The sequence below is a fragment of the Aricia agestis genome, chromosome Z (genome assembly GCF_905147365.1).
Source record: "Aricia agestis chromosome Z, ilAriAges1.1, whole genome shotgun sequence".
Lineage (NCBI taxonomy): Eukaryota > Metazoa > Arthropoda > Insecta > Lepidoptera > Lycaenidae > Aricia > Aricia agestis.
In genome coordinates this window covers 30,702,850-30,717,866 of record NC_056428.1, presented here as the reverse complement: position 1 = coordinate 30,717,866, position 15,017 = coordinate 30,702,850, and the positions used below count along the sequence as shown (strand labels likewise).

General features: G+C 35.2%; 1 protein-coding gene across 2 annotated transcripts; it reads left to right on the top strand.

Annotated features, from left to right (window-relative positions):
• Positions 1–314: 314 nt before the first annotated feature.
• Positions 315–11,021, top strand: LOC121738654 (gamma-soluble NSF attachment protein-like). Of its 2 annotated transcripts, XR_006037317.1 has the most exons (9): positions 315–485; positions 5,441–5,508; positions 5,610–5,764; positions 6,215–6,370; positions 7,550–7,620; positions 9,002–9,149; positions 9,305–9,553; positions 10,675–10,841; positions 11,002–11,021. XR_006037317.1 is itself a non-coding variant. In XM_042130857.1 (8 exons), exons 1-8 carry the CDS (start codon positions 433–435, stop codon positions 10,774–10,776), a joined length of 1,002 nt encoding a protein of 333 aa, XP_041986791.1. In that variant the 5' UTR covers positions 315–432; the 3' UTR covers positions 10,777–10,868. The 2 variants fall into 2 exon arrangements, 1 of the variants encoding a protein (XP_041986791.1); XM_042130857.1 differs by lacking the exon at positions 11,002–11,021 and having other exon boundaries at positions 10,675–10,868.
• The last annotated feature ends 3,996 nt before the right edge of the window (positions 11,022–15,017 follow it).

Genomic DNA, 15,017 nt, shown 5'->3' with positions numbered 1-15,017 from the left:
TTCTTGAGATACAGCCTGGAGACAGACAGACGGACAGCCATCGAAGTCTCAGTAATAGGGTCCCGTTTTTACCCTTTCGGTACGGAACACTAAAAAGTAAACCCTCTTATAATTATTGTGATCAATTACGAAAAATATTTTGTAATTGATGCCCCAACGCCATCTAGAAATAAAAATGTAACTGAAACCACAGGCAGCGTGGAGATAGCGCTTGAGTTGCTTTATTTTGCTACAAGATGTCGCTAAACAAGAGTCATATTGGTGATGTCAATGTCACTTTGACATTATTCAACGTATTTGCTTATTGGTTGGCGCTGCTCTCGAGCATTTACCGAACACAAACGGAACGAGCCAAAATTATTGATTTTTACAAAATAAAGTAATAAGAATTTTATGCTGCGTTTTTGCCTATAAGTTCATAAGCTTATAAAAATGGCTGCGAAAATAAACGAGGCCCAAGAGCACTGCAAGGCAGCAGAGAAATAGTAAGTAATAATTTCATTTTGTTATATGTTCATGTATTTTGGCTTTAATCTTATTGATAATATAACTTTATCTTACTGGAAATTACTTTAACACTTATAAATAAGCTCCCATTGCGAAGGATAAAGTATTAAATTATTCATGCATTAGCTAAAGCGATTATTGTGCTACATTCATCTAATGGTTATATTAAAGTCATGCAATATTATGCAGGCTGCAGCAGGAGAACTTATTTTGTGTTACTTACCTACCTAAAATTAGAGCACAGCTATTTTTTTAACAAATATTTTTAGAATATCTGTAAGTTATATTTTTTTCTTAGTAAGCAAAAAAATATTATGTTGCCCTTGTTTATCCATTGTATAATAATGAATCCATAATTTTATTTTTAAAATTACAAAAATAAAGTAAATATTAAATTCTAGAGCAGGGGTCGGCAAGTAGTTTTAAGTGGGGTCTGGATACTGTGGGAAAATTCTAACGAGGTCCAGAAAAGAACACTTGCCCTATGCTGTAGCTTGAGCATGTAGCTAATAAATTAAAGGTATAATATGTATTAATCGATACTCGGTATGATATATATTACAATATTTAGTGGTCCGAGTTTCGACCTTAGCAGTCTGCCTGTTGCTGACCGCTGTTCTAGAGTTTTGCTTTGCATTTTAAGTTGCTTGCGATTGTTGCTGTAAAATGTTTATATAAATGTTATTACAAAGTCCATAAGACTTTGTAATGTAGTAAGTTTAAGACGATTCTGTATCACATAGGCTGAAACTGTTTAACTAACATGGATTGTGGATTCCGACATATGCTCCTTTTTATTGCTAGAAACAGTGAATTTTTTTTGCATACAAAGTATGGGGACTTCTAGTACTCTATAAAATTATAATATTTAAATCTGAACTTAAATTAACATAATACAATAATATGCAAATGCATAGCGAATTGAACATTTCATGGAATAGATAATGTGCTGCCATACTGTTTGAATATTATAATGTTTTATGTAAGTATCTTATGGTTAATAAATAAAATAAATAAATAAATCAGCAAACTCACTTCGTATGCGCCAAGGATGAGCCAAATATTATTTTGCATCTTAAAAAGTGTCGCTTGAGGAACAGTTATTTCACAGACATACATCCTGTCATTAAATATTAATATAATTTTATATGTGTAGTGTGTACAGATAATGAGTTATTATTCCTGTACGTATTAACGCCTCTAGTACACCAGCGCTGCGAAGCGCGAAACAACTGCGAATTTTGTGCAAAACTGTAATATAGCGAGATCTAATATAACCAGGGGGGTGTCACTCCGCCGTTCCGCCGCCGAGCTACAAGTACATACGAGACTCCCCGACGTCGCACAGTGGATCGAAAATCGAGTTTCATAGACATAGGAACTTGAGTTTCCAGATGTCATTTTTTTAGGCTGAAATATGTTCTCCTAGTTGTTATTACATAACAAAATGTAAAAAGACTCAACTACGTGTAATAATAAAGGAGTTAAAATTAAAATAAAAAATGGCAACAGATAGGTTCTTAAATTTTTTACACAATCCTTAGTTATATGTGTACTTTAATATTTAACTATAATATTACATTAAAATATAAAATTAAGTGGGACTCTCATAGAAAAAACACAATTTATGGCCTAATTTTGCTCTATAATGGTACGGAACCCTTCGTGCGCGAGTCCGACTCGCACTTGGCCAATTATGTGATCCTATGGTATTAAAATATTATGAAAAAGACCTCATTTAACCATAGCATAAACTTTTGCAACAAATACAAATAGAATAAATATTTTAAATTTTGATGAATTTTAGAAAAAAAATCGCAAATGGTGCCGTAATACAAAATATGCCAAAATGTGAGTAATAATTAGTACTATAATAGTGTGTGAGGATATAACGGCCAACCAGATATGCTCATTTTTCCTGTCGGCTCCATACAAAAATTTCTTAAAAAAATTATAACTCCCTTATTATTACACGTAGCTGAGTCTTTTTACATTTTGTTATGTAATAACAACTAGGAGAACATATTTCAGCCTAAAAAAATGACATCTGGAAACTCAAGTTCCTATGTCTATGAAACTCGATTTTCGATCCACTGTGCGTCGGGGCGATTCAATGGTTGCCGCGAACTGACTCGTGGCGCACGCGCGCGTCTCTTATGGCGGCTCTCGACATAGGCGAACGCGTTGGCCAACGCGTCTGCAGACGCGTTGGCAGTGCGCTTGCAACGGCGTTTGTGAGTAATCCACACATGGGAAGGTCGTTCAGTATGCTTTGGATCGCGCCAATGTGCGGACGGATTCAAAATGGATGTTGAGTCGCTAACAGCTGCAGCTGTATATTTATTCACAGCTTGTAATTACTTTGTAAATGTGGACAATAAAAAGTTTTAAAAGGGTATTCTCGAAATAAAAAGTTGAAAGGAAAGTAAAAGGCGAGAAAACGTAACAAACAAAGAAATAAACTCACTTTCACATATTTTATAATATTAAAATAATTTAACTTTTTTATTACTTGTTATTTATTATATATAAAAATTATTACTTATTATAATTATCATGATTAATAATTAATAATATATATTTATTATTTATAAAATATTTAATTTATTTTGTTTTTAGTATATTTTGTTGTTATAGCGACAACAGATATAGGTACATAATCTGTGAAAATTTCAGAAATCTAGCTAAGTATAGCGGTTCTTGAGATACAGCCTGGAGACAGACAGACGGACAGACAGATGGACAGACAGACAGACGGACAGACAGAAATGCAGACAGACGTTGAAGTCTTAGTAAAAGGGTCCCGTTTTTACCCGTTGGGTACGGAACCCTAAAAACATCGTGAGGAAAATAGAATGTCCAATAACCTTATTTTTTTTTTGCAACTTTTGATATGATTTTTGGTTCCACAGGCAGTTTTTACTCTGATATCGTCTATACAGACGGACCGCATTTCAACTGCAATCCAACCACAAATTGCAGTTGAAGTGCAGTTTGAATGCAGTTGACATGACTGCAATAGAACTGCAAACCAAATGCGCAGTCGGCATAGGGCCCAATAAATTTAAATGTTTTCTCGATACTCTATTGTTCGCCATTTCGTCAAGTTAGATGTTAACTCGCCACAAGAAGGAAACGTGCACTCTTCATCGCCGCTCCGGGCGAACTGATCGCGCGGCTTATGTGTGGATGGAGCGCGAAGCTTGCGACAAATGTCCTTTGATCTTTTGCCGACATTTCCGAATTCCGACCCGCGCGGCAAGCTCGCAGATGCGTCGGCCAACGTCTAAATACCTACGGCCAACGCGCGAACGCCCGTTCTACACATTGGGCCAACGCGTCCGCAGACGCGTTGGCCAACGCGTTCGCCTATGTCGAGAGCCGCCAGTACGCAGTGTCATATTTTAATTGGCAAAATTTATCAAAAAAAAATACTGCATTGCAGCCGCAGCCGATTGTTGGGACAATGAAAAAAAAGGCAAATTTATATATTATCTACTGTCATGGTACCTAAATCTATGACAATAATAATATTATTAAATATACACACAAATGTTTTATAATTAATTATAATAAATATGCTTATTTAAAATAGGTGGTAGGTGGTAGCTGCATATACTTACATTATACATAATAATATAATCCATACCTAATTACTTACATCAAAAGAAAATCAGGTGTTGTGTCTGTATAGTGTGTAAACTGATTTATATGTTCGGTATTCATTTACCTAACAGTTTCCGTATGTATACCTTGCGTGGTATTTTATACTTATTTTATTTTGATAACCCTATTTTCGGACTATAGTCAACAACACAGACGTGTGAAATAAAGTCGACCTTCGCGCGGCGCCAGAGAGCTCAATGTCGGCTGCTCGCGTGCGGTCCGTTGTTAATAGTAATTATGTAGGCACATAAAACGGCGGCATTTGTGAACATCAAAGCAGTGAGACTTCTGTACAGTTTGTGCTATTATCTATTCTGTGATATAACTCTTTGTCATGTCACATGTGGCGGATGAGACAGTTACGGCCATTCCCAATATTTGATCTATCTCTGGTTTTGCCCTACTAGAGATAGGAATAACTCACATTAGACATTAGAGACATATTTTATGTCAATTGTGACCTATTCCTATCTCTAGTAGGGCAAAACCAGAGATAGATCAAATATTGGGAACGGCCGTAAATCGGTTCGCTGCTGTTTTGCGGTTCGCAGCGTCGGTGTACTAGAGGCGTAAGTGCCAATGACAATGTAATAATTTGTAATTTTTTTTGAAAAAAAAAAATAATAATAAAAAGCGTGTTTTTTAGTTTTTTTAAACTATCATTATGTTAAGAGTTAGTGTTGGTAAAAATAGCATTAGCAATAATAATTAATTGTTAAATGCCTATTAGCAATAATTAAATTAATCGTACTTGCTAAAAAATACGATTGCTAATATTATCGTGCGCAGCAACAGTCTGCGATCATGATAAAAATCAGGTCCACGTTGTTTCGCACCGCGGTGCTAACTGTTAATGAATTGCTATTTTTCACTCGATGCGAAATAAAACACGACGCGAGCGGTGCAATACGAACCGATAATTCACGATGCCGCATTTTTAGCAAATAGCAAAGCAATAATACTTAGCATGCTGTGACATCAAAATTAGCATGTTAATGAAATTAATAGAAAATAGCATTAATTCCCATTACTACTAAGAGTAACAACCGTTTTGCACCTATGCCCAATTTGTATTGGGCATAGGTGCAAAACGGTTGTTACAAACTACAATGAACAATTACAAATTACAATGTAGACATCGTTGTCTACATTGTTATTTGAATTTAAATTGTAAGGATTACCTCTAGATAATCCAGGCGCCACAAGATCATTGTATAATTATGTAGAAATTGCTTACAAAATTATTCAATTGATATAAATGTTGCAGTTTGAAGACATCACTTATGAAATGGAAGCCGGATTATGATTCAGCGGCAGATGAATACAGTCAAGCAGGTAAGTAATAGAATATCAGATGCGTCACTTTTTGTTTATTTTAATAGTTACCTCATTCTAAAATAGTAATAAAACTTACATAAAAAAATATTTTATTGCAGCTCAATGCTATCGCATTGCTCGTGACCCACAACATTCCAAAGAATGCTATTTGAAAGCCTCTGAGCTTTATAAGAAGAACCATGCATTCTTCCATGCTGCTAAAGCTATTGAAAATGCAATCATCATCTGTAAAGAACTGCTTGGTCCGGAAGAGGTATGTTTATTATTTTACAAATTTCTTTGTTACTACTTTCATATATTGACAGGATTGCATGTGCCAGGTAACTATTTATTTACTATTTATCATATCCATACTAATATTTTAATGCAAAAGTGTGTCTGTCTGTTTGTCTGTTACCTCTTCACGCTTAAACTGCTCATCCGATTTTGCTGAAATTTGACATGGAGATACCTTGAGTCCTGGGAAAGGACATAGGATAGTTTTTATCCCGTAAAAATGTACGGTTCCGGCGCGATAAACAAATTTTGGCGCAACGGAGTTGCGGGCGTTCTCTAGTTGTTAATAGAGATAACTGCATTATATTACTCTGTAAAACAATTACCCCAGACTGGCACTAAGAATATCAATTTAAGTATTTTTAGGAATATCAAATACCTGATTCTTGAACTTACCTAATCTGAGATTATATTATATATCTTTCAGTTATACTCCATGGCTGTTGATTCAAGCAGTCTGTATCAGCAACATGGTTCTGGAGATGCTGGTGCTAATATCTTGGATAAGGTTGCTAAGATCATTGAAGAAAGGTCTCCGGAGCTGGCAGTCAAGCTGTTCCAGCAAGCCGCTGATGTGTCATCGGTAAGTAACTTAGATATTATTGGAGTGAAAATGCCTCTGTGGTCCAGTGGTTTGGAGCGTGGCTCTTTACTCCGAGGTCGTGGGTTCGATTCCTGCATTGGAAACATTATTTCCAAGTTTGGTTAGGACAATGCAGGCTGATCACCTGATTGTCTGACATGTAAGATGATCCATGCGTCGGATGGGCATGTAAAAAATCGGTCTGATCTGATGATCTCTCACCAGTCATGTCGATCTTCCATCCCACTGGGTTATAAGAGTAAAAGGAATAGAGAGTGCTCTTGTGTACTGCGCCTAGACTTAGGCACTATAAAATGGTAACTAGCCTGGTTTCAGTGAAACCGGCCACCGTCACCGAAATGGGGGTGGGAGTTATTATTATTACATTATTATTAGTGGGCAACTTTGTATCACTTCCCTTCTTACATATTTTTTCACTGTAAGAATCTTGCCTGGACTTCAATAAATATTTCATGAATAAAATTAGCCAAATCAGTTTAGCTGTCCTACAGTTTTAGCGTGACTAGCGAAATTGGTAATTCATTTTTAGGGTTCCGTACCCAAAGGGTAAAAACGGTTCCCTATTTCTAAGACTTTGTTGCATGTCAGTCTGTCCGTCTGTCTGTCTGTCTGTATGTCTCCAGGCTGTAACTCAAGAACGGTAATAGGTAGAGATTTGAAATTTTCACAGATTATGTATATCTGTTGCCTCTATAACAACAAATACTAAAATCAAAATGAAGCTTAATATTTAAGGGGTCTCCCATACATGAAACGTGATTTTTTTTTTGGCCTTTTTAGCTCTATTTTACAAGTATTATATATTATTAATGGCAACAGGTAGGTACTTGAATTTTTCACAAAATCCTTAGTTATATATTATGTGTACTTTAATATTTAATGAGTAATAATATTAAAATAATCCCATACAAAAAACATTACTTATGGCCTAATTTTGCTCTATAATGGTACGGAACCCTACGTGCGTTTGTCCGACTCTCACTTGGCCGATTTTATTATTTTTATATGGAAGGTAGAAGGTAAGTTTGAAAGTCATATTTTTTAATTTACAGATGACGCGTCTACTGATAGTTTTGCTACTTAATAATTTACTGCTTACCATTGCATCCTTTCGAACACAAACTTAAAATAACGCGATGAATAATATTATATTTTCAGACAGAAAGTGGCCAGCACCAAGGATCTGAATATATCAGCAAGTCATCAAGACTTTTAGTCAAACTACAAAGGTTGGTGTAAAGTGTCAAAACTCCAGAAAAAAAGTCACACCTATTTATTATGACTGTTTCTTTTAACTTTTCATCACAAGTTTAATTTTATAATTATTATTAAAAGTCTAGGGCCAGTATTGGCACATCCAAACTAGATAGACTAGATCTAGATTCTAGAAAAATATATCTCTAAGGTCCACTTGCGCAGATCCAGGTTAAAGTTAATACCGGGTTAAATAATGTGTTATCTCTTACATTCTTCATATATTTTATGAAAAAGATAACATTTAATCTGGGGTTACCTTTAACCCAGATCTGCAAGTGGGCCTAACGGCCGTTCCCAATATTGGATCTATCTCTGGTTTTGCCCTACTAGAGATAGGAATAGCTCACAATTGACATAAAATATATGTTTCTAATGTCTAATGTGAGCTATTCCTATCTCTAGTAGGGCAAAACCAGAGATAGATCAAATATTGGGAATGGCCGTAAGAGTAACAGAACAAAATATTTATCGAGTTAACTGTTACTCTTACAGAATATATATTTTTAAAAATATAACATAATAAACAAACTAGCTGACCCGGCAAACATTCTTTTGCCATGTAAATTATTTCAAGTATCAATATAAAAAGTAGATAAAAATCTATTCTGAGGCCTAACGAACATACATACAAAATTTCATTAAAATCGGTTGAGTCGTTTTGGAGGAGTTCGCGCACAAACACTGTGACACGAGAATTTTATATAAATAGTAGAATACTAGATGACGACCAAAACTCTTTTATCGCGCGGGAACCGTACATTTTTCCGGGACAAAAGTATCCTATGTCCTTTCTCGGGACTCAAAGTATCTCCATGCCAAATTTCAGCAAAATCAGTTCAGCAGTTTGGGCGTGAAGATGTAACAGACAGACAGACACACTTTCACATTTATATTAGTATAAGTCTGGAAGTATGGATGTTATACTGTACTCGGCGAAACATGGCGGTAGCGGTCATTGACTCCCCTGTCAGAAACTTATCATCTTATATATAAAATTCGCGTATCACAATGTTCGTTCCCGTACTCCTCCGAAACGGCTTGACCGATTCTCATGAAATTTTGTAAGCATATTGCGTAGGTCTGAGAATCGGCCAACATTTATTTTTCATACCAAAAATTATTTATATGGCAAAACAACGTTGCCGGGTCAGCTAGTTTTCTATATAAACCGCGATTAACGATGAAGTGTCAGATGTTGTCAATCGCGGTTTAAACTTTAAATAGAAAACGTCATGTTTTTTGACAGGGAGTCAATGACCGCTACCGCCATGTTTCGCCGAGTACAGTAAAGTATGGGCATAAAGTTATAAACACTTTCATATCAAAACTAAAATATTATTCTTTACCTCACAGGTATGATGAAGCAGTAGACAGTCTCCGATGCGAGATAGGTTTTCACCAGGAGACTGGCAACATCCGTGCCATTGGTCGGTTAACGGTGGCTATAGTAATGGTGCAGCTAGCGAGGGGTGACGCTGTGGCAGCTGAAAAGGCTTACAAGGTATGAGAAAGCCAGCTCATTTTAAATAAGCGTATATTGTGTAGACGTTGCCATGGTGACATACTTATTTAGTCGCTTCAATAAAATAATATGGGCGAAAAACTTTACGTTTGCCGGAATAGCTACTTAAATAAATAAAAAAAACAATGATTTAGGAATGGGGTTGCAACTGCGAGGCACCTGAAATGCAAACCCTCGAGCAGTTGCTTCAAGCTTTTGATGAGGAGGACAGGGATTCTGCCAAGAGGGCCCTAGCATCACCGTTCATCAGGAGTATGGACGTGGAATATGCCAGGCTCGCTCAAATGATCCCTCTGCCGGAGGGGATCGAACCTGCACCGAAGGCTGTGGTCAGGGAGAATGCTGCACCGTCCTACGTCAGCACTCAAGTTGTTAACACAGAGGTAGGATAATAATAGTAGTCTATACTCCTCTACTATTATATTATAAAGCGGAAAAGTTTGTTTGTTTGTTTGAACGCGCCAATCTCAGGAACTACTGGTCCGAAATTTGAAAAATTCTTTAAAAAGGCTATAGGCTATATATTTTATCACGCTAAGGGAGATCGCAGACGGCACACTTTTTGTGCAGACCGATGTATATGCGCCGCAGACAGTCGGCATGATCTCCCTAAGATTAATGGGAGCGAAGAAATAGAGGAAAATGTGAAAAAAACGAGGGAAATTATTTGAAATTGCTTATTATGTTAAGAACTACTGGAGCATTTTTTATGTATTTGGCACACATAAAGAATAGACCACGTGAAGGTACATAGGCTATTTTTTGCGGAAAAATGTACGGTTTCCGTGAAATTCCTAAATTACGCAGGCGAAGCCGTGCGGAACATCTAGTATAATATAATAATAATATCTATGGATACTTCACACCACGTCAGTCTGGCCCTGTGGTAAGTGCCTAAATGACTGTCTTGTATTACGGGTACCAGACAACAGAAATATATTTAATCTGGGGGCACGGGAGTGCCCCCGCCAAGATGAGCCAAGCGGAGCGCGCATGGGCACTACCTACCTTTTCTCGAAACGTTTCGTCGTATTTTTGAACCCTCGTAACTTTGGTTTGAATAATGCCAGATAGTTGATTTTTTTAAGGTATAATGACTATACCCATATAGTTATTAAATGCGCAAAATTTGAATATCGTAGCTATTATACTTTAGATTTTATAGGTTTCCAAAAATTCACAATTTTATCACTGACTCACCGATCATCAATTAGTTGCAATACCAATTATTATGCTTAGTTTTTGTGACGAAATATTTACACATTGACGAAATATTTTATTGTTACAGCGTGACAATCGGGAATTTTAGTGTGACGTATTTTATGAACGGCCCCAAAAATAAATCAAAAACCTTTTAATTTCATAAAAATAAACCTTATTGCTGCAGCGGAACCCTTCATGAGCGAGTCCAACTCGCACTAAGACGATTTTTTATTATGTAGGATTATATTCCACAGCATATTTTGTAAATTGTGTTATTAATATTTTATTTTTACTTTTTCAGCCCGGCGTTATTTCTGATAATGAGAACGATGATCAATCGAGTTCTGCTTATGAAGAAAAGAAAGCAGACGATGAAGAGGGGGATGGAGATGGATTGTGTTAAATATGAGGTACAGCGGCCTGGTATTGACACTTCTCTCGTCTCTGTATTATTGACTACATAATAAGTACCATCGAAGAAATGGATTCATAGGCAGTTGACAGACCTGGTTTAATTTGGTCGCGTTATGTCAAACCCAGCCGAGAGATTACGACTAACATTGAATTGACATAATTCGACCAAATGACGTAGGACCGTCAACTGCCTATGAATCAATTTTTTCGATGATACATGAATCCAAAGATTATAGAGGATACAGTAAAGAAAGCACATTGACCTCTTAAAAGCTATAGCTTATAATATTAACTTTGCCCAACTCTCCTGTATAAGGCTACTTGCCACCTGATAGTGAATGAAACACAACGCTCCAAAGTCTAAATATGGATAGTAAGATTTGGATTACAATAGCTCTTATTGGCAACAAAACAAGAGTTATATATATCTAAACCTTAGGTCCTCCTTCAGCCCCCTTTTTATCGATCTATTCAGAAGTCAAAGTGCAATATTTTTTAGAAACGAGGCAACAAATTCTTCGTTTTGTTACACTGTGTCATTGCAACGATAATTGCATAATCTTTTATAATATTAATATTATGCTACATGCGTTGCTTTGTCGGACGCGAAAGCAACGCAGATTTGTCATACGATGCGTTTTTCCTTTGCAAGTTGCAATGACGCAACCCGCGCTCTACGGATTGGTATTGTAAATTGTAGGTGTCAATTATTTAAAGTGTCAATATCCAGGTAGTTTATCCTTAAAATGTCAAAAAAATATATAATTGATAGCTACGAATAATAAAAACTAAAGAAACGTAACTCCCATACTATTACCATTTTAAATTTGGTTACTTTCGAACTGTCGTGTAACGTCAGCCTGATGCCGCTCAAGCCTCAAGGCCACCTAAATATTGCAAATGTATTGAAATGTGTAATGCTAAGTACTCACATATGGTTTTGCTCGATAGTTTTACTCCAAATCGAGCAATAACCACCGTGTGGACCGCAAAACTGACTGAAGGCTCGCTTCGAGCCGGCTCGATGGAATTAAATATGTCAAATATGTCATTTCCTTCGATTCGGAGTAAAACTATCGGGCAAAACCGTATGTGAGTACTCAGCATAACAGGTACACATTTTTGACAAGTTTTGTACAGCATGTTTTTTGACGGAGTCGCTTTTCCATAGTTTTTATTATTCGTAGATTGATAGCCACAAAGTAGCTTTTGCTTGTCAATTTCATAAATTCATATACAATTATTATTCTTCATAATATTGTATCATGTATTTTGTATTGTGATCATTGGAATTATTAGCAATATTTTTAATAATATAATATGGCTTGACAAAATATCATAAATTATTATTATTAAGAGGAGTCCACACTGCCGTTTTTCCATACAAACGCTGTCCCCTGTTTCCTCCCTGGATAATGCCGGTAGAGTTATGATTTTTTTCCTGAATATCTATGGCCACTATTAGCATGTCCCTATGTTTTCTTTTTTTTCATAATTTTATTATTATAAAAGATAACGTCCAAAAACCCAAAAAAATTGCCAGATTTTCCTCTGTGTTCAAACACCCAGAAAACAAAACTGGCTAAAATATACAAAAAAAATAAAACATAGGAACACAGCTCAAGCCTTGCTTTAATTTTTAATGAAAAAAGTACTTAAATCCGTAAAGTTTTGGAGAAGGAATCAGCGGACAACGAATCGAAGATTTTCTGTTCTTTTATTAGAACTTTTGTCGTGTTGTCTCTATCGCGCTCTGTGGTGGGAGACTTGAGATTGGTGAGACAGCAATACATTTTCAAATACCTATTTTCAATTTCTCTCGCCCGTGGTGTATCCTCTTAATGTAAGTACTACATCATTTATTTATTATTATGTGACATAAGACATTATTTTGTCCTAAGACATATCTTTTCATAGCAATGTTATATACATTTACTAGTTTATTGCCTTTTATTAATTGTTATAATAAGATTATTTTATATACAGTGTGTAACAAAAATAAATGATAATACTTTAGGGTGTGTACGTGTTCCTTGTAGAGAGTTCACTGTGAAAGTAGCAGCTCTGAAAGACGATTTTTTTTTCACTTTTGTATGGGCAAGGGCCCGAGCGTCACGAGTTTCCCCATACAAAAGTGAAAAAAAAATTTGGTCTTTCAGCGCTGCTACTTTCACAGTGAACTCTCTACAAGGAACACGTACACACCCTAAAGTATTATCACTTATTTTTGTTACACCCTGTATAAGTATATAATATGTTAGTGAACAGTGAAGTTTGTTTTACTAGTGTACTTTTCCAATTTAGAATAATTTTCTGAAGGTCTCATTTATCGGTCGAACACTACTTTTGACACACTACCTACTATCTTAATTTAAAATTATTTTTTAAATTAAAAAGTCAAATTTTAGTTAGCTAGTTTGAGATTTGTGATAAAATAATATTATATTATGTTGGCTGGTTATCGTTACATAATTATTATTTTTTGGGGTTTTTTATAAAACTATTAAGTATTTTTTGTGATAATGTGTATTTGTGTTGTAAGTATATAATATTAATATCTATCAAGTTTAGATAGTAAGTATGACAACACCAATTACTCGTAATTATAAAGAAATTGAATAAAAACTAATGCTTTTCTTGTAATGAGTTTTGTTATTATGTGTAAATTATATTTTTGATTTATTGATAAAAATTATGAGAAAATAAAAGCTCGTCTTGGCGTGGGCACTGTCGTGCCCCCAGATATTGCCAGTCTCTTTCTTGCTGAACGATTGTGACGTCACGGTGTTCTAGTGCCCCATACAATGACGTCACGTATCTATCATTACACGTAATATTAAATAGGAATAGAATATTTTCGTCATCAGTATATCTATTACATAATATAATATTAATGTGTGATATAGCTAGCTAAAGACAATCAAACCTGCATACTTACTATACTGCCATAAAAAATTACAGTTATTTGTTATTACTGTAATATAATATTTTCTGTGCTTGCTGTGGTGAGTATGTGTATGTCAAAAAACTTTCAATAGTAGATTATTCTTTAGTAATAAATTTAATATACTTACTTAATATAAGTAGAAAAGAAAATATATTTTTATTTATGTGTAAAGAGAGTTGATTTTAATAAGGTAGTTAAAGTGAACAATTATTTGTGTTGAGAATGTTTTTGAATAATACACAACATTACTTATTGCAATAATGTTGGTTTGCAGTAAGTACTTATGTAGATATTATCCTTTAGTCATTTATTACCATAGTTTAGCTGAATAATATATTTAAAATATTTTATTGTGATTGAGGCTTAGGTACACTAAATTAGAGCTTGCTGCAAGCTGCTTGCATTTAAGTAATGAATCTATAAGGGTTCCGTTTTTTGCCATTTGACTAGGGAACCCTAAAAAGAATGTCCAGATTGATAAGGGTCTGTTCACATTACACCACGATATTTCACGATTTAACAAGTACCTAATCAAATGCTAAGCTTGTCTCGGTACTGTGAACTAACTCAGTTAATTTAGTTCTCACTAATTAGTAGAAATATTAATGTCTAAGTATATATCATTTAACTGTAAAAGTAAATTCATAAATGTTATATATTTTAAAATATTGTACAGTGACGATTGTATGAAATTAGTAGGAGATGCTTATTTTGTTGGTAAAATAGATGCTTCTGGATTTGAGAGTCCTTATAATAAATGTTACTCCCCGAGTCCCAAATAATGAAAATATGCGCGCACTGGTTCATTTTAATCTAGATATATAATGTTTTATCTTTGTCATTCAATCTACTTTTTAAAGGTATCAGACTCAGGACAATGTATTGTGAATTGTGATAGTTTGTGAATAAAATACAGGGTGCAATTAAACCTCCCTGCCAAATTTGGATATATTGATTCTTGTTAGAAATAAAAATACACGTATTTTTTCTTTTATAATCACTCAATACTAAAATGTTGAGAAATAGCTTCCGAAAGTTATCCTAAAAAACACTACGCGTGTGATGTGACCCCGCGCGCGCGCCTCCCCCCACGTTACCCCCTCTCATTCCCCCGCGCCGCGAGTGACCGTTCTGCAACGATTTTAAATAGGATAAAATATGTCATTGAAAAAAATAACATCCAATTTTTTTTGGTTAAAATGGACTCTCCTAGTGATACCTAAGCTCTAGAAAAAATTTGGCAGGAAGGTTTAATTGCACCCTGTATATCTTGTTAAAAAGGG

Coding starts and splice junctions, on each gene's coding strand:
- LOC121738654 (XM_042130857.1), top strand. CDS start 433: ATGGCTGCGAAAATAAACGAGGCCCAAGAGCACTGCAAGGCAGCAGAG. Junction 6,371..7,549: donor AAGCCGCTGATGTGTCATCG/GTAAGTAACTTA, acceptor TTATATTTTCAG/ACAGAAAGTGGCCAGCACCA. Junction 9,554..10,674: donor CTCAAGTTGTTAACACAGAG/GTAGGATAATAA, acceptor TTACTTTTTCAG/CCCGGCGTTATTTCTGATAA.